This window comes from Musa acuminata, chromosome BXJ2-10, assembly GCF_036884655.1.
Source record: "Musa acuminata AAA Group cultivar baxijiao chromosome BXJ2-10, Cavendish_Baxijiao_AAA, whole genome shotgun sequence".
Lineage (NCBI taxonomy): Eukaryota > Viridiplantae > Streptophyta > Magnoliopsida > Zingiberales > Musaceae > Musa > Musa acuminata.
In genome coordinates, this window is record NC_088347.1 from 29,171,592 (window position 1) to 29,194,383 (window position 22,792).

The 22,792-nt window shown below is 42.4% G+C and overlaps 5 protein-coding genes and 1 long non-coding RNA gene across 7 annotated transcripts; all 6 read right to left on the bottom strand.

The window, feature by feature from the left end:
- Nucleotides 1-1,872: 1,872 nt before the first annotated feature.
- Nucleotides 1,873-4,496, bottom strand: LOC135624986 (uncharacterized). The gene is made up of 3 exons (XR_010491861.1): nucleotides 2,608-4,496; nucleotides 2,368-2,489; nucleotides 1,873-2,178 (listed from the first exon to the last, which is right to left on the bottom strand). It is a non-coding gene; the product is annotated as an uncharacterized LOC135624986 (long non-coding RNA).
- Nucleotides 4,497-6,858: 2,362 nt separating this feature from the next.
- On the bottom strand, nucleotides 6,859-7,233 carry LOC135625757 (inositol polyphosphate multikinase beta-like). The gene has a single exon (XM_065130848.1). The coding sequence runs from the start codon at nucleotides 7,231-7,233 to the stop codon at nucleotides 6,859-6,861; it is 375 nt and encodes a 124-aa protein (XP_064986920.1).
- A 463-nt stretch (nucleotides 7,234-7,696) lies between these two features.
- LOC135624984 (calnexin homolog) lies at nucleotides 7,697-12,505 on the bottom strand. The gene is made up of 6 exons (XM_065129160.1): nucleotides 12,263-12,505; nucleotides 12,111-12,180; nucleotides 8,725-9,851; nucleotides 8,557-8,628; nucleotides 8,190-8,306; nucleotides 7,697-8,095 (listed from the first exon to the last, which is right to left on the bottom strand). The coding sequence occupies exons 1-6, from the start codon at nucleotides 12,341-12,343 to the stop codon at nucleotides 7,955-7,957; spliced, it is 1,608 nt and encodes a 535-aa protein (XP_064985232.1). The 5' UTR covers nucleotides 12,344-12,505; the 3' UTR covers nucleotides 7,697-7,954.
- Nucleotides 12,506-13,233: 728 nt separating this feature from the next.
- On the bottom strand, nucleotides 13,234-16,855 carry LOC135625646 (calnexin homolog 1-like). Of its 2 annotated transcripts, XM_065130708.1 has the most exons (6): nucleotides 16,508-16,855; nucleotides 16,353-16,422; nucleotides 14,071-15,200; nucleotides 13,897-13,968; nucleotides 13,600-13,716; nucleotides 13,258-13,540 (listed from the first exon to the last, which is right to left on the bottom strand). In XM_065130708.1, the coding sequence occupies exons 1-6, from the start codon at nucleotides 16,703-16,705 to the stop codon at nucleotides 13,400-13,402; spliced, it is 1,728 nt and encodes a 575-aa protein (XP_064986780.1). In that variant the 5' UTR covers nucleotides 16,706-16,855; the 3' UTR covers nucleotides 13,258-13,399. The 2 variants fall into 2 exon arrangements, with proteins under 2 accessions (XP_064986779.1, XP_064986780.1); XM_065130707.1 differs by having other exon boundaries at nucleotides 13,234-13,716.
- A 44-nt stretch (nucleotides 16,856-16,899) lies between these two features.
- Nucleotides 16,900-18,390, bottom strand: LOC135625759 (pentatricopeptide repeat-containing protein At5g61800-like). Its single transcript, XM_065130849.1, has one exon. It carries the CDS (start codon nucleotides 18,388-18,390, stop codon nucleotides 16,900-16,902), a length of 1,491 nt encoding a protein of 496 aa, XP_064986921.1.
- Nucleotides 18,391-18,813: 423 nt separating this feature from the next.
- On the bottom strand, nucleotides 18,814-19,983 carry LOC103969790 (ethylene-responsive transcription factor LEP-like). Its single transcript, XM_009383438.3, has one exon. The coding sequence runs from the start codon at nucleotides 19,846-19,848 to the stop codon at nucleotides 18,997-18,999; it is 852 nt and encodes a 283-aa protein (XP_009381713.2). The 5' UTR covers nucleotides 19,849-19,983; the 3' UTR covers nucleotides 18,814-18,996.
- Nucleotides 19,984-22,792: the final 2,809 nt, after the last annotated feature.

Here is a 22,792-nt window from a genome sequence, read left to right on the forward strand (position 1 = left end):
TAAACGCAGATTTACGTCTAAACTCAAAAACTTGTTTGTATACTTGCAGAAGGCAGTATGCAGTTGGAATCAAGATGTAAATGTGAACTGAGATCTGATGATTGAGCGAGGAAAGCCGATTTACGTCTGAATGCAGTTTTACGTCTAAATGCTGAAAATCGTTCGTAAAATCGTAGAGGACAGATTGCAGTTATCAATAGGATTAAAGTGTAAGTGTAAACTGCAAAGAAGCTCGTTCGTAAAAGCACGGAAAACAGTTCTGCAGAATCAAACGTAAACGTAAACTGTAATGTATGAAAATACGAATTTACGTCTGAATGCAGATTCGGAAGAACAACACTTAGAACTTGTTCGTGAAAGCGCAGAGAGCAGTAGTAATGAGGGAGGTTTCAGTAATGATAAAGTGCTCGAAAATAAACGCAAACCAAAGATTTAGAGTGGTTCGGTCAGCCTTGACCTACTCCACTTTTGGCTTCATCCACCGATGAGGTTGCCGACGTCAACTAGGTGCCTTCCTTCAATGGGCGAAGGCCAAACTTCCCTTTTACAATTTCTCTCCTTTTGACAGGCTCAGGAGACAACCTTTACAGACCTTTCTCTCCTCACTTTACAACTGAAAACTTGAAGAACAGAAGGAGGAGACTTAAAGGCTTTACAACACTTTTGAGCTTCTTAGAATCATAGAAAAGATCAAGATTTCGATGTAGGTCTGTATCTTTTCAGTGCTGAATGGGTGGGGTATTTATAGGCCCCAACCCAATTCAAAATTCGAGCTCAAAACGATCAAATCGATCAAATCCCAGAATTCTGGGATCAGGCGGTTGCACCTCTTGACTGGAGAGGTGGCACCGCCTGGCAGAGCTCGAAGACTGAGCTCAGGCGATTGCTTCTCTCTGCCAGAGCTCGAAGACTGAGCTCGATGGTTGCATCACCTGGCAGAGCTCGAAGACTGAGCTTGGTGATTGCATCACCTGGCAGAGCTCGAAACTGAGCTCGGTGGTTGCATCACCTGGCAGAGCTCCAAGCTGAGCTCAGGCTGATGCACCTCTCTGCCAGAGCTCGAAGACTGAGCTCGGTGAATGCATCACCTGGCAGAGCTCGAGACTGAGCTCAGGCTGATGCACCTCTCTGCCAGAGCTCGAAGACTGAGCTCGGTGGTTGCATCGCCTGGCAGAGCTCGAAACTTGAGCTCTGGCGGTGCTACCTCTTGGCAGAGGAGGTTGCACCGCCCAGTCTAGCTCGAAGACTGAGCTCTGGGCGGTTGCACCTCTCGGCTGGGGCGGTTGCACCTCCCAGCCTCGCAGCCCTGGCGGTTGCACCTCCTGGCTGGGGCGGTTGCACCTCCCAACCCCACAGCCCAGGCGGTTGCACCTCTTGGCTGGGGCGGTTGCACCTCCTGGTGCAATCAGGGTCCGAATGGTTCACTCCATTCGGCCCACTTTGAATCTTTTCAGGGGCCCAATTGCCCCAAGATTAAGCTAATGGGATCACCTCCCATTTTCATGCTTAATCATCATGCTAACTACGATTAACTCTAAGACAACTTCTGCAGCTTTGCTCCGATGCGTCAATCGCTTCTTCCGGCGAGTTTCCGGCCAACTTCCGTCGATCAACCGATAACCCTCGGTGATCCTTCTGCGGACATCCGGCATACTCCTGGACTTGCGACGATCCACTTGGCGAGTTCCGACGAGCTTCGCTTGGCAAGCTTCTGGACTTCTCGGATCTGTTCACGCTGAACCTCCGACACCGTCCGAACTTCCGTCGAACTCTCGAACTCCCAACGTGATCCTGATCTTGACTCCGGCGCAACACCTGCTGCTTGTCTTACTCTTATCGTAGTTAATCCTGCACAACAAAACAAAACTTCAATCGAGACAATTAATCCTAAGCAATTAACCAAGTTGTCCGACATGTCATTGGTCCCTCGACGCTTCGTCCGATTCTTCGGCGCATCGTCCTCTCGTGCAGCCTATTGCCCAATCGGCCAGTTGACTCCGCAACTCCGATATCCTTGGCACAATACCCGCTCTTCTTGGCCCGATGCCCGAGTTTACGGCCCGAAGCCTTCTGTCGATATGTCGACTGATCCACCGGCCCGACGTCCAATCTTCTGACATGTTCCTTCGGCACAACATGATTATCCTGCTTTAATTGTCTCATCCTGATCGAAGCATCCTGCGTCACTCAAAACGCAGATTAAATCATAAACATATATCAAGTAGTTTCATCATCAAAATACGAGATTCAACAGGCATAATATAGAAATGATATATTATGCCCAGCAGGCAACATTTTATCTATGTCTATGTCAAACTCAGGTATAAAGTGCTAATATTATGTCAAGAAGGAGAATGGAATTCTTACGGCTTCCTCAAGCAGGAAGTTCCTCCGGTAAGGTTGTAGGTGTTCCGTTGTATTCATACGATCTTGATGGGCACCATTACGATCTGCGTGCTGACTTGGATTGCACTATATTCTCAAGTGATCTGCAAGAAAACAAGAGGAGAGTACACCTTCAGCCCACAGCTTCTCTTGTTCTTTGCGATGATTAGATACACAGAAGAAACTCATCAGATTGACAAGAGTTCATCCTGGAAAGTTCACCTCGGCTAAGTCAGTAACTGAACAGATCCTCGTGTATTTGATGCCAATACAGCTAATCTTAACATTATATGATTTGATATTGGCCACTTACTGGGACCTGAAATTTTCATGTAGAAATGTGGAATGATTTTGGACAAATTTAGATGCCATCTTAAAGGAGAAGAGAAATGCTAATACATGTGATGACACTTCAACCAAAAAATAAAGATTCATATCCTCATCAATTATCTAAATCTTACTACTAAGGTATGTGGCAGCTTTTGCGAACATACTAATCATTCACCAACTTTTTCCTCTTATTTCCCTAGAGATAGAAACAGAGCCTGGTAAGAGTTTAATGACTGCTACAAGGATATACTGCGATGACATTATATTGTAACCAATACGACACTATTAATGACCACAACCTATCAAATGTGACTTGAGAAGTTAGGACAATATCACCAGGGTAAGTGTCTTCTGCCAACTCCATAGACTCTGCATCCCGATCAGCCTTCACATGTTGAACTGACAGCCACACTATATGATGGTGACATCCCACGAGTTAGTGCAAGCAATAAACAAGCCTTTACAGAACCAAGAACAGAAAAAAAAAAAAAAAACTTGATGCAATATCAAACAGTCACCAAAGCAAACCATGCAATTCAAATAAATTATAGGAAAGGAAACCCAGAAGCTAAAATGCTAAGTGATAACCTAATATATGAAGTTTTGTGTCACTTAGTTAGGTTAGGTCCCTGTACAAAGACTATCTTTTATGTTAACATGCAAAGAAAAAGGAACTGCTTAATGATTGATATCCTTGAGAAAGTTTCACCAAATCCATGAAGCAAGTTTAGTGGTTTTCAAAAGGTTTGGTGGTTATCCAGACCTAAGTGGACATGATTGCTCTAGACCGATAGGCCATATTGCCATTCTTGGGTATCACAAACCCTACACCCTTTTTTAATCGACTAGCAAGGCAAGATATTTGATGTACTTGGATTAGGTTCATGTATCATTCAAGGAAAGAGCTAAGCAGTTATATCCTTAAAAGAGAAACAGAGATTGATAATTTTAGAACCACCTGCAGTTTTGATGTCATACAGACTAAACAAAATCCAAGCTACAATTAAAAACTGAAAGATAAATTTAAAAGCACACAAGAACAAGAAGATATTTTTCCTAAAGAATTGTAATATGATGGAGTAGCATTTTCAACTCCAGGAATGGCAATATCAACATAGTTCATCCAGTGATAGTTTTTATAGGTGCCCAACTTTAGTTGCATATATGACTTTTATTTATGATTATATGTATCTGTGTATGTCAGCATTATGCAAGCATGACTTCCAAAGCTACTTTAAAAGTCTCCAAAAACGAAGTCTATGGTCACCCTCTGCTTCACTTTCAACCTCTGGTTAATCAGAAGTCATCAATGGCTTTTGATCTGCCTGTTCAAGAAATTCGTTAAGATCGATATGTACTTTGACTGTGATTTTTTTTGTTTTGGGGCTTCCAAATACTCCAGAACTCTTGATTTGTCTCACCTGAAGCCATATCTGAACCCTTAGATTTCAGGTTTTAGTCTTGTTATTAAATATACCAGTGAGTGAATAGCTACCATTCAATTCATCAAAGCAATTGACAGAGAAGACAAGTTTTACTATAGAGATAAGAAGATGCATTTTTTAAAGATAATTTAGTTACATGTAAGTCATCTAATCAGCTCATTTCTTGGTTAACTAGCATGGTTTATGAGTCTAAAAGCATAATACTTAATATTTGAAATCTATGGAAGAACACAGAACTAGATATTAAATGAAATAAATGTGTAAATGCATTTAGTTGCTAGGAAATTTTTTTTTTTTTTAATGACTGCAAATTAAAAGAGTACCCACTCCAGCTAGCAATAATAGATGAATTTACCCAAATTGCAAGCTCGTCTTTACCAGTCAGTTCAGTTTAAGATGAAAACCACTTTCATGCTGGAGAGGATTGCAGTCTCTCGGTTCAATCTGAAGAAAAACATTTAAATACAGATTCATACTTAAGAGGCCAAAAGCATTGATAATAGAATCATCTAAATATGGAAAATTGTCTCACAAAGAGAAAAACATCTCACCTCTGCCAACAACTACCTCATTTGCCTGTGTTATATCAGAAATGGGCGAGGATTTCCGATACAGCAAGCCTCTGCAGCTTCCATGAACTTATGACTGTCAAATATGGGAATTTATGAAGTGATAAACAGTGTAACTGAGATCTGAAGACGAACATTTAAAGATGGATTAATGTATATCCTATGCTTAAGAGACCAAGAATATTAGCATTCTTTTTCTCGATATGATTATTTGATAATAGTTCATCAAGATAACCTTCACTATTGGAAAATTGACTCACAAAGAGAGACATTTTAATTTTCACCCTTGTCAATAACTACAGTTGCCTGAGTTATAGTAGACATCACAAGGATTTCCTTTGATGCAGCAATCATCTGCAGCTTTCATGGACTTGTCACGTGTGAGAATTGTGAAGTGATAAACAGTGGTAACAGAAATCACTTGTACAAACTGAAATTAGTACCAATAGACATATTCTTGCAACTAGACTCATGTTTGTTCCAATTATTTTTTTAATGGAATCAAGTAGTTTTCTATAATTGCAGTCTTTAGTGAACATGAATCCTAAACCTGGGTATTAGGGTGCCAATCTAGATATGCATAGAAGATAAAAAAAATCTGAGGTACAAAATGTTCCTAACTTAAAAATACCAGTAAAGCCATCACTGTCACCATGTGAACTTGCTAATTGAATAGGAAATGAGATGAACTGTAACTCAAAAGATTCAGATACACTTATACCGAGTTCTTTTGTAGCGTATTCAGTTTCATGACATTATGGAGTCACCAAAAAGGGACTTCTCATTATCAAACCTGTCAGCATAGAGATGGTAAGAAGAAAGAAAAATTCACAGGTACAGTAAGTAAGAAACTGTCATTCTTTATTCTAAAAATCTTGATATGGAGACTTTATATAAACATAAAAGTTCCAAATACGATCAGTTTCCTTTCTACATGCCAAAATTAAGTCAAACCATGTTGGATCAAACAGAGAAGTGAGAGAAATCAATTAAACTCTATGACAAATGTAGTTGATGCAAACAGAAGCCACTTAATTAATTTATGACCTATTTAAATCAACACCATAATGTCCATATCGTTGTTTGTAGATTTGCAGAAGTTACCTCCATACCAACCCCGCCAGTTGCTAAAAGACAGGTTTCACCTTGACATGACACAAATTCTCAACGCTAGTCATTAGAAAACTCGTTTTACATTTCGAGTCATTAAATATTGAGCTTTGGGTATTTAAAGGTAACTAACTTATGAGAAAAGAATTTTGATCCATAAGCATTTTGGGAATCCAGAATTTCAGGTTTTCTTATAATATTATGGGTCTGTTTATGTATGCACACATGTTATACATATAAATTATCAAAAATGTACCATTGGCATGTTAAGTAATACATAGCAGCTCTTCAGCTCATGTATCAATTAGCTAGGCACCAATTATAATCCCAATTCATGTCATGACAATCAACAAGAAGTAGAACTAAGATCATTGATAAGACCAAAATAGCGATTAAGTTAGCATTTATTTGTTGAGTTTTAGAGAGAGATGGAATATTTGCAAGAAAAAGGAAACACCTATTTACCGGTTTGTAACATGGCATTGTTGCTTAAAAGGTAAGGGCCATCATTGCAAGGTCCCAAAGGAGACGGATACAAGAAAGTACTTAATCCATACTGATTTCAAAACGATAAAACTTTATTGAGTAGACATCAATAGCATTAAAAATTCATTGTGAACCAAAGAGAGAATTCTACGTTAACGAAACAGCAAAACTGCAAGAATTGAACATCAGAGTACGAAGATACCAAATCAGTCGAAATGGATGAGTCTGTCTAGGGCAAAAACCATGACACGAAGCTACATGCCAAGTGTTCTGATAAGGATCTGACTGTATGCTCAGAATATGAACAGCTGGAGTATACAAATAACACTGAATTAAACTCTTGGAGAAATAACTTGGCTAACCAGCAATTTTAGGAGTCGTCTCGTGAATGGTCCAAGTCGAAGGCATCGAATTGCCAATGTTCTCGAAGCTTAACTAGACTTTGTCCGAGTCCCAGCTGTCCCGCTTCGTGGTCAGTGAGAATGTGGAAGAGAAACTTAATTAGTAGTGAGCACAATCCGTCCAAGGAATTGTCACCGACGACTCCCATCTCCCTCCGCGACATGAGCAAAATCCACGAGCTTCATCTGCATCCCTGAGGACTTCCCAGACTGCAGCAGAATCGATCTCGTACGCCTGGTCCTCAAACCACGCCTTGGCTCCAGCAGCTGCGCCAGGACGCCATTCGGCCCACCGTAGACGGCGGGCGCGAAGGCACAATCGGGCTTCTTATCGTCGCAGGCCGAATTCTGCAAGTCGAATCGCTCCAGCCTGGTCCTGCCTGACGTCAGCCCTGGCGGGCACCAGAACCCGTCGGTCTCGCCCGGATTTTGAATCTGGACGCCGAAGACGTCGAAACCGAGGGCGATGCTGGTGGTCGCCCGGTCCTCGGCTAGGCACTTGGACATCGATGAGCGAGGTGGGCCGCGCGGGCCCCCTTTGCCGGAAGGACGAGGCTGCCGTGGAAGAAAACACGGGAACGGTCGCTGAGTTCCCCTCCTCGTAACATAGACAAGAAAAATAGATGCAATTACAAAGGTCCCAAATCACAATAGAATCAATGTGTGTAGTACGACGGACAGTCGCTCACAAAAATTCAAAATCGATCGGTATCATTATTTATTAGATTCTTTGTTACTAGAAAAGAGAAGCCGTGACGAAATATATCTCGACTTCTTAAAAAAAATATTCAATAAAAAATCCCTACTCCGTAAATTATTAGAAGTCACTCGGCAACAATAATCCCGGCTGGCAGCAATCGCAGAAATGAACTGCTGCATTCGGAGACATCCAAAGTAGCAGACCAATCAAATATGTCCTCGCCTGAAGAAAGATTGTTCGCGCAACTAATACCCAAGCAAACCAAGCACATTCTACGAGAAGTTGATTTTCCATAGTACTCAAAGGAGTTCCTAAGAGGATAACCGAGCCATAAAGATCCTTTGAAGACTTACAAGTACAATAAGATTACGCCTGAACTCACTCTGACCAGAAAACACAAGCTAGGGAGGCAAAAAATGCGAGTCTGTTTTGCTTTCAGCCAATGACATTGGTTCACAAGCCTCACACCCGCTCGAATGGAAAACACCTAAAACGAATACCTCATTCAAAATCTGAGACCTGGCTGCCTTATGTCTCCCTCCTAGATCTCCTGGGGCGCGGGGCTGATGCATCATCTTTCTCGTTCTCCTCTTTCTCCTCGCTGCCTCCTGTAGCTTCAGTCTCGGCAGCTCCAGAGTTGTTAGTTTCAGTGGTTGGTGCAACTGGGGCCTGTAAAATGTGAAATGGTTTCAAAAGGATAATCTCATGTTAAGCTGAACATGGAAGCAAATGAAGAAGCCCGAAGAATACTGAAATAACTCACCTGAGGCTTCTTCCCGCCAAATAGAATCCTGAATATGACAGTAAGAATTACCACCAGAATGGATGCCAGGATCCCAATAGTGAGGTTAGGTTGTTTCTCTGCCTTCTCAATGACATCCTACAAATAAAGATTTGTGGGAAATCACAAAAAGGACTTAGTTGATAAATGAAATACAATAACAAAAAACAGGTAAACAAGAGTTTTAAAAACATGGTGACTTGTGGGAAGAAAATGACAAGAGACATATACAAGCACTTAAGTTTCTAGTCACATTATGCAGATGATTGTCAGCTAGTTGAAATAGCAACAAAAGCTACTCCTAGAACAGTTTGTAACGTAGACCAGGAAAAGACCAATTGGAACTCACAATAATTTTGATCTTGTGGGACTCCAAGAAGGGAATGTCTGCAAACTTGTAAAGAACATCAAATACTTTCTTCTGCAATAATATTTAAGACACCCATAAGCAAAAAACAAACAAACTCAAGCAACTATATAATTTAACACTACCAAGCTGGTGGAATAAAGACATCACCTGGAAACCTGAAAGGCCATCTGAAGATACAGAAGCATCTTCAGGCTTCTGCTTTTCTTTCTCAACTTCATATTTAGGCTTCCATGTCTCCATCCTATATGACTCAGCCACCTTCTCATCACTAGCTATCAGAATATTGTCAAAGAGAATGCCATCCTGCATTGTCCATATCTCAATACCGATAGCAGTAATTGGCTCAAAATCTGGTTTGTCAAGCTCAAAATAATCAGGGTTGTCTATCTGCTGTGGCTTCCAGATACCCTTGTAGTTCGGGTTATCAATCAAAGGTGCATGCCATTTTCCCTTATATGCTGGATTCCTCTTCATTGGCATCTTCCACTCTCCACAGCCAGGTGCTGCTTCACACTTTGGGTTGTCAATTTTCGGTGCTTCCCATTCTCCATCCTCTTCATCATCCCAGTCTTCTGGTTTTGTGGCTTCTGGATCATCAATTTCCTCAGGTTCATCATCCAACCATCCTTCCGGCTTGACAGCTTCCTCGTCTTCAATCTCCATTGGTGCATCTTCATCCCAGTCATCTGGCTTTACAGCATCAGGGTCTGGAATTTTAGCCCTCTCATCCCAGTCCTCAGGCTTCTTATCATCAGGATCAGGTATGGTCTTGGGTGGAATAAGAGCTGGTTCAAAGTCATCCGAAGAAAAGAAGTTTGCTTTTTTCTTTTCCTCTCCATCAATCAGAATTCTCAGCTCATTATCAGGTTTCAAAATAGCAGTATAGACATGAGAGAGTTTGTCAGATGGGACAGATGGAGGGTACTTAACGTGATGTTCAACAAACTTCCCAGTTTTGGGATTCTTGTGCTGAAGGATGAAATGCACCTTATTCGTTGATCCACATTTATCAGGTCCAAACATGATAGAATATGGAGAATCATTGTCAAATCCCTTGGAAGTCCATCCAGCTTCCTGGGGACGGAGGTACTTCAGATATGCCCCTCCACATTCAAGTCCATTCTGTAGTCGAACCTCAAACTGTAGAACGACAGTTCCATCCTTGAGAATGATAGGTTCATCAAGTTCCTTAACTATTGCATACTTCCTAGCCTTCTCGCTCACAAGAAGTCCATAGTCTTCATGACCATCACTCTTAGAGTGTTTCCATAAACCTAGTCAAAACACAACTCTGTAACAAAATAGACATGGGGCACCAATGGATTGGATGAAACAAAAGATAGAAGTAAACCTAAAGCAGATCCCCGGAATCAATACCAAGAAGAGTGAGACTGAAGCAATAACATGGTCACCAACAGCATTGGATAACTCACAGTTTTACAAGACATTTCTATTATCCAAAATTTGACATTCAACATACTATTCTTTAGGTGCACAATGGGAAAGAACACCTTTATGATTATCGTATATATGTCACTCATACAGCATGCACATGTAGGGTAAAGTACACACTTCCAGCAGATTCTCAATGGTTTTGAGAATTATATTAAATAATTTTCAAGATTAAACTGATCAATGAGCCATGGGCCCAAAGTAGCATAGAATTTTGATGCAAGAACAGGACCCACAATGTAACCAAAAGAACTCATCTTAACAAGATTCTAAAAAAACATATGATTGAACACAAAAGGAAAATACAAATATGTGATTGGATTTGACCACAGCCAGGACACATCGAGGTAACAAAAACTTTGGACCAAAAGATTTCATTTAGTACAGAAAACAGAGATTTAAGCATATAACACTCATTTTCACTATATTGATTTTTATGTGACCAAGTTTCATTTTCACTATATTGATTTTTACATGACCAAGTTCTTCTAAAAGTTCCAAAGGTGACTGACATTAGGTAATCATATCCACAAAGACAAATATAGAAATTCAAAATATTGATCAAGGCATAACAGAAATAAAAACCCAAAACATGTGAAAAGAGCCCAGACAGTCAATAATTCAATCTCCAGATAGTAGTTTCTTCTATATATTTATCATGACTCTGTTTTCACTAGCTTACATTTTGATGGTGTTTCTTCTATATATATTATAGCTCTGTATTGCATAACTCTCTAACTTCCTTTTCTATCCATCAACAGTTATCATCTATCATCAACCTAATTAATAAATAAGATATGACCACTACCAAAATCTAAGATTGATGTAATCAGGCATTGATATATCTGGAATTAAAAAAAAATAAAGAACTAAACAAAAAACCCTGTTGAACTTGTCCAAAACGGGGATCATTCACAATTTTTTCCGATGACGACATAGTCTTAACCAAGTTTGTGAATTCATTCACACTAAAAAAATGCCCAATATCCATTCAGGTCCTAAATAATCAATTAATTGTTGATAATTTTCATAGTCAATGGGCCCAACTTATAAAGTCAAGTTGTGATAGGTTGATCAGTATCCTTTCATAAGGAATACATGAAGAAAACAACCTAATACCATACCATTTAATCAACCCAAAATTTAACAAGTCAACACTTGAAAGTTCCTTAAGTGATTAATCAAAAATCAACGAAGCACCTCCTGGAAATCCCAGCTTAAAGGAGGTTCAACCAATAGCCCATGTTTGAACAAATTAATATGAGCAAGAACATAATTACCTTACTGAATATATCAAAATCAAGGTAGGAGATAAATCGTGGCAATTCCATAGAAGTGCAAAGTAAGGAGAATATCCCTGACAAGCTGACATTTAGATACTAAATTACATCCACCAACACTGGAGATTTTTCAGTTAAAGACACGTAATCATACCAAAAGTATAAAAAAGTGTTTCAGTGGTGGTTTACTTTGTAAAACCAATATTTTCACTAGCAAACAAATCAAGACTAATTCAACCAATTTAAGGCAATGTAGTAGATCTGAATCATGTAATCCAAACAGTATATTTTAGCGTCTGCAACTCAAAAATACTACTACTTGAGCAAATTCGCCATAGCAATAGTAAACCTTTCCTTAACAACTAACCAGTAGTCCACCGCTTAGGTACCAAAGATACTTAAAATGCATATGACATCTCTACCAAACCAACAACACCCTTTCCAAGAAAATAAAAGAGTGGGGCCCTTCGTTACTCAGTTTGTTTCCTACACAGAACCAGCTTATCATAAACACAAAAATATTAGCAATTATATACAGTGTAATAAAGCTGATCCACATTAGACTCTTTGAGTCCCATAAATCTGAGCTTCCACTAGTTTATCATAAGTACTAGATCTCTTAGGTTCCACTAACATATCTTAATATAACGCCTCGTGGAAAAGATCTGGCAACAGTGACCACTGATCAATCAGAAGATTGTAAAAGCAAACAGACAAAACTAAAAGACGAATTCTTTATTCCATGAGCGCAAGGATATCATTTCGAAGAGATCATCAACAGATCTGGAGGTAATGTTATACCTGTGTAGTCCTCCTTCTCGGACACGATCCATCGCCCTTCAAAAGGCTCATCAAACGACTCGTAGAACAACTGCATCAAACGCCACAAATCTTTAAACTTTGAGTCTAAAAACCAAAGATTACGAGAACAATCCGCCGACTGCACGAATTACCGGATCCGACGCCCAAATCTGGAGGAGAGAGGACGCGATTAGCAGAAGGAGCAGCGGCGCGGCCATCTTCCTTCCACCCATCGTGAAGGGAAACAGTGGATCCCGCAGGAACCCTAGCGCAAGATCGCGATTGGGAACGATGCAAATGAGAGAGCTAATGATCCGACGGAGCAGATGCACCCACGGGAACAGATCTCGCTCTCGCTTTCTTCCGTGCTTAGGAGGCGATGAGAGAGCGAGACGCATGCCGGTCGCGACCGTCAATAAAAGGTCTGCTACTGACTCGCTTCTGCCAATGGTATGAGATGCCACGTTGATAAGCCCAATAGAAATATGCCATGTCATCTTCCGGGTCCCTGTTGTCGAACAAGCTTGATCGCTCGGACGGCGAAAACACGAAAGCATCGAAAAGGTACGATCATGATTTATTATACATCGAAACGAACGGCGGGAATTCAATCCGATGACGAGTCGACGCGTGGCCAGGTGTTTAATGGATCGGATACAGATTGGCCCACCAGAGCCCGGATCCGACAAGCTATGGATCTAAAAGCGAGGATCCGCAGCCAACATAGCCAGATTTAAGAATCATACTTAGCAAAAGGCGAATAATATTAAAGGACGACTACCAAAAACCAAGTTTAAGAATTATACTTAAGACAAAGAAAATATTTTTTTTTTAAAAGAGATTGTATAAAATATTAGAAAACAGCTGATAATAATACCTCAATTGCATCAGTCTATAAATAGAATAAATATTTTTTAATAAAAGATAATAATATCAAAATTCTTATCAGCTATACTAACAAACACCTTCAAGTATTTTAATTTGACAAAGCATTAGATAAATATTCTACATCCATTTTTATATAAAAGAAAAACCTAGTTTTCCACAACTCTAAAACTACCTGCATATATAACCAAGGTAGCCTTACAAAAAAAAAAAAAAAATCGATTTCCATAAATCACGTAAGAGAGAGTTCTTAACAAAATGAATGACGATGAATAAAATATTTAAGTGTGAAGATTATGTCCCAAAATTTTGAAAGAGGAAAATGGTTCCCTCAATCTCATGGTCAACTTAAGATTAAATCTAGAAATAAACAACACGATCAAAAAATTCAAGACATGTCAGGTCTACGTCTCCCTCCTGGACCTCCTGGGGCGCGGGGCTGATTCATCTTCTTTGTCCGTCTCCTTTTCCTCTTTGTTGCTTTCGGGAACTTCAGTTTTACCAGCTCTAGCAATCTCAGTTTCACTGATAGGTGCAGCAGGAGCCTGCAGAATGCGCAAAGGTCAACAAAAGGTAAGGATGGATTAAAGCCAAAATGACACACCTTGGGTTTCTCTCCTCCAAACAGAACCCTGGATATAACAGTAACTATAACCACCACAATGGATACCAGGATCCCAATAGTGAGGTTGGGTTGTTTCTCTCCCATCTCAATTGCATCCTGCATAAGAAATTAAATCAGACCTTAAACAAGTATAAATTGTTTGATGCAATACAAGAAAAAGAAACACTAAAACTAATTAATTTTCTTTTTAGAGAAAAAAAACGCTGACTTCCAACAAAGATGAGACTACCCGAAAAGACTGGAAAGTTACAAGGAAAAAGAACAGTTACTACTTACAATAATTTTATTCTTGTATGCCTCCAAGAAGGGGATGTCTGCTATCTTGTAAAGCACATCAAACACTTTCTTCTGAAATAACCACAGAGTAAGACAACAATTAACATGCTGTCAATTTAACGGAAGAAACAGAACAAGGCTAGCACAAAAAACTGAAAACAAGTGAAACATTACCTGGAAACCTGAAAGCATATCTGAAAACCCAGCAGCACCATCTTCAGCCTTCTCCTTTTCTTTCTCAACTTCATACTTAGGCTTCCATGTCTCTGCTCTATATGACTCAGCAACCTTCTCATCCCTAGATATCAGAATATTGTCAAACAGAATGCCATCCTGCATTGTCAAAATCTCAATACCGATAGCAATTATTGGCTCAAAATCTGGCTTGTCAAGTTCAAAATAGTCGGGGTTATCTATCTCTCGTGGCTTCCAGATGCCCTTGTAGTTTGTGTTGTCAATTAAAGGAGCGTGCCATTTTCCCTTGTACGCTGGATTCCTCTTCATTGGTCTCTTCCACTCTCCACATCCAGGTGCTGCTTCACAGTTTGGGTTGTCAATTTTTATTGCTTCCCATTCCCCATCCTCTTCGTCATCCCAGTCTTTCGGTTTTATGGATCCAGGATCATCAATTTCCTCCGGTTCATCATCCAACCACCCTTCCGGCTTGACAGCTTCCTCATCTTCAATCTCCTCTGGTGCGTCTTCATCCCAGTCATCTGGCTTTACAGCATCAGGGTCTGGAATTTTTGTCCTCTCATCCCAGTCCTCAGGCTTCTTATCATCAGGATCAGGTATGGTCTTGGGTGGAATAAATGCTGGCTCAAAGTCATCCGAAGATAAGAAATTTGCCTTTCGCCTTTCCTCTCCATCAATCAAAATTCTCAGCTCATTATCAGGTTTCAGAATAGCAGTATAGACATGGGAGAGTTTATCATAAGGGATAGTTGGAGCGTACTTAAGATGATGTTCCACAAACTGTCCAGTTTTAGGATTCTTGTGCGGGAAAATGAAATGCACCTTATCTGTGCCTCCACACTTATCAGGTCCAAACATGATAGTATATGGAGACTCATTGTCAAATTCCCTGGCAGTCCATCCGGCTTTCTGAGGACGGAGGTACTTTAGATATGCCCCTCCACATTCAAGTCCATTCTGTAGTCGAACTTCAAACTGTAGAATGACAGTTCCATCCTTGAGAATGATAGGTTCATCAAGTTCCTTCACTATTGCATGCTTCCTACCCTTCTCACTCACAAGAAGCCCATAATCTTCATGTCCATCACTCTTAGAGTGTCTCCACAATCCTTGTCAAAAGTAGCAAATTATGTAAGAGATAAATGACTGGATGCCAAAGATGGGAAGAAGAGAAAATAAGGTCATTGGAGTGTTCCTTTGAAACCCGTGAAGATCCTATCTGACTAAATTGATTTTTAACGCAATCAAGATATTCAAGAAGTTGCCATTGACATTTGACTTTTTGAGGTCTGTTTGAAATTATTGAAAAGTTCACTTAAGATTGTTCTTTGTTTTCTACATTGCAAGTGCTGATATTGTGTGGCAAATATAAGATGATTAAAACAATATGAAAGCCTGATAATCTCATCGAAAGGCTATAGTCTGGATTTGATTCAAGCTGAAAAGTTAAACCAAACACAATCAATAAGCCAAGTCAGATGTAGCCATCTGGATATATCAATCTCTGAGATAAAAGCCAATGTGCAGGTGCAAACAAATCAAATTTTCTGTAAAATAAAGACAAGGCTGCAAATTGTCTCCCCAAAAAAATGCACGTTCTCCAAGATCAGAAATGTCTCACAAATGACAGAACAGAGGAAAATGTTGTTTGTTAAGCTGTTTTTTGCCACACAAAGCTTCACCAAGCAAACAAGTGAAACTAAATTCAGTGCCAAGAATGCTAGAAAATAGAACTCGTGATGCACGACAATAAAAAAATGTTCCATGTTATGCAACTCAAAAAGCTCTCATGAGCTTACAATTCAAAGCTTCACAGAACAGCCAAATCTTTTCATTAGACAATTAAACATTTAGTTCTTCATGCACAAGGTCGTAAATCCCAGTTTATACAAGCCAATATGACTTATATACAATTACAATTCCGCGTATAGAAGCCACAATGTCATTACGATTAAAAACTGAGACTCCCAATGACCATCTAGCATATATTATAACAATGCTATTGCAAAAGGCACATTTATCCTTTTATATTCCAGAAATTTGGAGTTTTGCAGCCTCACTTATCTTAATTTTAAACTCGTATATAAATTTATAAACTTGCGTAGATCAACGAACTGAAAAACCAACCATTCACTGAAGATCATGATGCGCAATCAATCAATCCGAAAGATGAAATCTTGTCGTCCAAACCAAGGAAAGACACGAATGCAGGAATATATACGATGAGAACACAGAGGGATTTGGAGTTAAATGTTATTTACCTTCGTAATCCTCTTTCTTGGAGACGATCCACCGCCCCTCAAAGGGCTCGTCAAAGGATTCATAGTACAACTGAATCAAAGAGAACAAAATCGTCAAATTCAGAACCCCCAGATCGACAAAAACATAAGAGCAATCCATCGAGAAAACCAGTCACCGGATCGGACGCCCAAATCTGGAGAAAGGAGGATGCGATCAGGAGGAGGACGAACGGCACGGCCATCTGCGACAGGATCAGCTTGCGGGGAGGAAGACCGGGGCAAATGACAACCGGCCGTTGGGATCTTAACGAAAGTGCCGCTCTCGCTTCGCCTCTCTTTCCGGGGCAACGAGAATGAAAGAAGGGCGCTGCCATCAATATAAGGGCACGGGCGACACCTCGGTGTCAATGATACCAATTACTTTGGCTAATGGAAAGATGCCACGTCACCGTAACCGTTAAATTCGTTGTTGAACGTTATTCTGAGTATATCGAGAAAGGCAACAAACAAGTAAAGATCGAAGCCCACCAAACGCAGTTTGATGGCTTATCCTATCGGATCGACGAACTTAAAGAGCCACAACTGCTGTTGTTGTCTCTGTCTCATGATCCACCTCAATAGAACTACGACCAACATTCTTTCTCTTCAATCCTTTGTCGCCCATCAACTTCCTAATCCTTGCAACATCTTCCCACCTCCTTGAAGTAGCATATATATCAGCCATAATCGAGTAGATCCCACTCTCCCCAGGGTTCCTTTCTAATAGATGCCGTGCTGCAACCTCTGCAATCTCCACATTCCCCCCATGGATTCGGCAACCCGCAAGCACACCTCCCCACACATAAGCATCGCCCTTCATTAGCATCCCTTCTATCATTTCCATCGCTTCCTTGATCATCCCGTCCGAGCAAATCTGCCATGCATCCGAATGCTTGAGCTCCCGTTCGACACCATAGACGCTCTCCATCTCATCAAAGAGACTCCGAGCCATATCAACGAGTCCTGCACGGCTACAAGCCACCAAGACTCCTAGGAAGGTCACCCCATCTGGCCGAACACCCACAGCTCGCATTCTGTTGAAGTGCTCCAGTGACATCTCACCGTTCCCATGCATGGCTAGACCAACGATGATGGCATTCCACGTGAACAAGTTCTTCCATAGCGTTGACTCAAAGATCTCTGTAGCAACACTAATGCAGCCGCACTTTGCATACATGTCTACCAGGCCCGTGGACAGATAGACATTGAGTTCAGCTCTGTTCTTCTTGATGTACTCATGGATGGCTTCGCCTCGGTCCAACTTCCCCAGTTGAGCACAGCAAGAGAGTGCCGAGACCAAAGCAACATCGTCGGGCGCCGTTCCTATCGCGAGCATCCCATCAAAGAGCTCGATCGCTTCCTCGAACCGGGCCACCTTCGAGTAGCCTGCCAAGAACGTGCCCCACGACGTCGCATCTCTTGCAGGCATCTCGTCGAAAAGCTTACGTGCAAACGCGATGTCAGCGACCTTGACATAGCCGTCCATCAAGGTGTTGTAGGTGACGATGTGACGAGACGACGGGCACTCGTCGAAGAGGCCTTGGGCTTCAAGCATGGAGTGGAATGGAGCGTACGCACTAATCAAATTGTTGCGGACGTAGTAGTCGGCGGCGAAGCCGAACTTGAGGACCTGGCAGTGGAAGGCCCGGCCGAGGGCGGGGGAGCGGAAGGTTGCGCAGGCCTGGAGGGCCAAGGGGAAGGCGTGGGAGTCGGGGTTCACGGCGGCGCGGCGCATGCGGGCGAAGACGAGGAGGGCGGGTAGAGGGGAGGAGAGAAGGGTGTGAGCTCTCATGAGGAGGTTGTCGGGGGAGGCGGAGGGGCTGGGGATGCTGTGGAAGAGGGAAAGAGCATAGCCGATGAGGGCGGCGGCCGGAGGAAGGGAGGAGGGGCTTTGGTGGTGGTGGTGGTGGTGGTGGGGGAGGATGAGGAGGGTGAGGACGTAGGCCGGTGGCCTACGCATGGATGGACTTGAGTTAGCGGAGCGTGTTGCAGTGGCCGTGGAGGAGACGGAAACGGTCATGGTGGGAGACTTGCATCGCTTGCATACTTGGACAGGTAGCCTAAAAGCCCATCACTTGTATGCCGAAGCCCATCCTCCTATCGGCACATACTGCACATCTCCGCCATGGAACCTTCTTTGCAGACTCCACTTCTCAATCTTTAAATGCCTCCATTAGATATTCTTTGGTCGGTCAAATCTACCAATCTTGGAACATTTCAGGCCCATGTGGTAGACCAGCATACAAAACTAAAGTCAATAATAGTCATATATATATATATATATATATATATATATATATATATATATATATATATATATATATATATATATATATATATATATATATATATATATATATATATGAATCTTATGTCCAATTCATTACAACATCCATCACAGCTCAACAAGGATCACTGGAGAGACAATAGAAAGCAATACATACAATGCAGAGGGAGGAGTTTGAAGAGAACGTTAAAAGGGAGGAGGAAGAGAAGAGACTCTTAAAAGGCCCCAGCTAATCTCCAGAGGAGAAGAGAGCCAAACCGGACCAAACCCAAAAGGAAAACGCCACGTCCACCGGCGGGCGCGCAACCAAACTGCAGACCCCGAGCTTTTACGTACTCGTCAGTAGTAGTAAGAGGAGGAGGAGGAGCCACCGAGCTGGAACCCGTCTGCGGCGGCGTCGTCCACCGTCGGCATCGGCCCGAACAGGGGACTGTGCACGTAGCCTTCCTCGAAGAAGATCCCGTGCGAGGCCGGGGAGCCGTACCCGCCGAACTCCCCCGGGTCGCACCACATGGCCGCCAGGTCCTCCTCGCCCGCTGCCGAAGCACCACTCGACTCCCAAGGAAACGCCACCGCCGGCTGAGACGCCGGCAGCGTCGAGGCTGTGTACTGTAACCCATCCTCGTGCTGCTGCTGGTTGTGGTAGTAGTAATGGGTCCCGTCGACGGAGATTGTACTGTCCGCAATAGCATTGTAGTCGCCCTGACCTCCCAGAGCTGGGAAGGCGGCGGCGGCGTGGTGACCGGAGTCCTGTATCGGCGATGGCGCGGAGAGGGTGAAGGAGGAGGGCGGGGGCTGGAGGTCGGGGGAGAGGAAGGGGGTGAGGGAGGAGCCGGGCGGGAGGTCTGGGTAAGCGAAGTTGGTGCGCGCGCGGGCCCCGCGGAGGGTGCGGGCGGCGCGGTCGTACGCGACGGCCGCCTCCTCCGCCGTGTCGAAGGTGCCCAGCCAGTGCCGCTCCTTGGTCGCCGGGTCGCGAATCTCCGCCGCGTACCGGCCCCACGGCCGACGACGCACGCCGAGGTACCTCATGCCACCGCCAGCCGCGCTCGCGCTGTTGGCGCCGTTACCGTTGCTCTCGCTGCTGCTGCTGCTGTCCTGCTGCGTCCTGCGTTTGCTTTTCTTCTCCTGAGTGACATCAGAGCCCGGAGAAGCAGAGGAGGAAGAAGAGGAGAAGAAGAAGGAGAAACCCATTACCAAGAGAAAGAGCAGTCCAGCAATGATGTTTAGGTGTATTATTAGGTTTGCATGGTGGGGGGCTTATATACAAGAAGAGGTGGTGGTGGTGGATAGATATGTATATTCTCTGACGGTCGGCCCATGTTTTCTTTGATCGGGAGTGGAGTCCACATATGGTCAATGTGGATTCTAAGTTAGTAACTTGGATTGTATGTGATCATCACTTTCATGGTAGACTCCATCCACCGTGCCACTGATGAACTCAGTTACCTTGTCAAAGTCGATCCCTTCATGCCCAAATAAACTCAGAATCTGGAATGGAACTGTTCTTTTCCTGTCGGAGGAGGAGAAGATGCAATGTAGGAAATCTATGGCAGGGCAAGAAGAACATGATCTGAGGTCGGCATTAAAGAGCGCAGGTATGGGCCCCCCTGCATTTATGTAAGCCTGATGATTGTTCTCTGATGGAATGGAGTTGCTAATGATGAGGAGAGGCCATCCCACAGCAAATGCCATAACATGATTACATGGCTCACCGGAAATGATTAGCATGTGCTCTCACTTCCCTTCAGATGCCATGACTTACAATATTGCAGTGGGCAACTGCCTCGTTCTTGGCCTGCATTCATCAAAGCATCTCAGAAGCTAATCATCAATTCATCGTATCCTGCAGAAAATATTATCCCTTGCATTTCTTTTCGTGGAATCTTGGATGCTCAATATTAGGATTAGTCCATGTTCATAAGAGCTTGGTGGTAGTGTTACAAACCATGACATGGAAGACCTTCTTCAGAAAATTAAACTAGTTAACATATCCAAAACATTCTTTCCTGATGATGAAGAACACTGCACATTAGGCTCATCTGAGGTGCTTGTTATGGAGAGGCATGGAAGACATCACAAAGCCATCTTGACCACCACTTTATCTGGCATTATTAGTGTTGCTAATAATCATGTAAAGAGCATTCCAAGTAGTTGTTAAATCAAAAGATTAGGTACACAAACACACACACAAACTTCATTAATCTATGGGAAGTTCACACACACAATATTAATCTATAGGTGATGCAGGAAAGGCTTATCATTGCTCATCCATGTGCTAGCAAATTGAGCAAAACCACCAAATGATAAGCTCCACAAGCCAAAACACCTTTTGAAGGCCAAAGTCTCCCTTAATCTGTTCAGTCTCGGAGGTGTTGGGAGTTTAATTTTGTGTCCTGCGTTTGGTTGCAGGGCCCGCAGGAACCTGTATGAGTCAAAAACATTTGTTGGGGTGCATGTGAAGGAAGAACTTGTTGGCATATATATTCTGAAGTAATTACATGACTCGGTCACTACAAACTTTCATCACCCATATGATGCACATCAATAAAGTTGGAAAGCTCATGTACTCGAAATAATAATAATAATAATACTAATAGTGCCTTTTAGTATCCTTCTGACAAGATCAATCTTGTTCTTTGCCCAACCATGATGTGCTCGACTGAGAACTTGGAATGCATGGAATCCAAGGCTTATCTCACCCGAATTTACTTGGCATCAAATAGCTATCGGTTGTCTCTCGCATTCATTCACTCTCCAAGATCTTGGAAACCTAAACACACTTTTGCATGTTTTCACATCTTCAGACTCCTCATCTTCGTTGTCAGTCATCTTTTGTTTCTTCGGAGATAGTGGAGAATTCTTCTCGGGGTAGTTTATCTATAGAATTCCTCTGAGAGTATCGGCACTGTCACCAACAACTGATGGATTGAAAGATTGTCTGCATGCGTTTTGGTCAATGATTTCGCAACTGGTCTCATGGCCGGTCGGATGGATTCCGAAGAGCAGGAGATCACATGGCACCTAATATTCTAATCATCAAGCAGTGTAAGAGGAAGAAGACAACCCTTTCTCCATTATTCTTGCTCTTTGGTGATCCTACAAACAGTTTCCACGACTGACCGACAACACCGCATGTCATTGCTTACTGCAGAGTCTGATGTGCTCTTAGGGACACACCATACCAAGACCAATCTCTCTTTCGATGATAAAAGACTCACCTGCTGTTGTGTGCCATCAGGAAACCTACAGGCACAACTTGCTTCAGTGTCCATCCATTCTCTTCGATCTCCATCGGATCATCATGCATGCATGCACTGAATGCATGGATCCTAACACAACCTTCAAACTCGTGCCTCACTTCTCGTATGCATGAATGAGATCGCAGCAAGTCAAGCAGAAAGAGAGTATTGCAGGGTGTGGAAACAAGGACCATAAAGATCCTGCAACATGCACTGGGTTGTCATCTAGTATGCTTGTTGGTATTATAACCAGCTTCGTGCTTAAGGTACATCATCGAGATCTAAAGCGCGATTTTAGCTGCTATAAGATGCAAAAGATCTTCTCATGGAAAGCTAGAAAAGCATAGATGTGTGATAGGAGAGGACATTGTTTTAGGTGTAGGCATGTGGAAGCCTTTGAGCTCTGCAATGTATGCTACACTCGATCCAAAAAGAGAACCCCCAACTCTAACCCTACACCTTCAACATACTCTCTGATTTAGCTTGGAGCAACTTTGGTCCACTGCTGTGCATCAGATCTTGCTTGTCTTACGCTGACTCGAACAAGGTAAGGTGATGTCAGATCTTTTCTTCTCAGATCTTTAACTGCAAGCTTTCCATCAAAATTTAGCATGTTTTCCGGATAAGGAAAATCCAGTTTAGTGATTGTTTAGGAGATTGCATGAAGTTTGCAATGAGTATATATATATTGCAATCCCACAACCATAGGGATGTAGATTGACTTAAATAGGATGAACATGGAGATGATTAGATGAATGATGCAATGTAAAGTGGGTTTAGAATCACTTTGCAGGGCCTCAACCAAATATTTGAGGCAATTCGAAGATTACAAGCAATGGCTTCAACTTGCCTATCTACTTCATGCAATACTACATCAAATGGGAGATGCATCACAG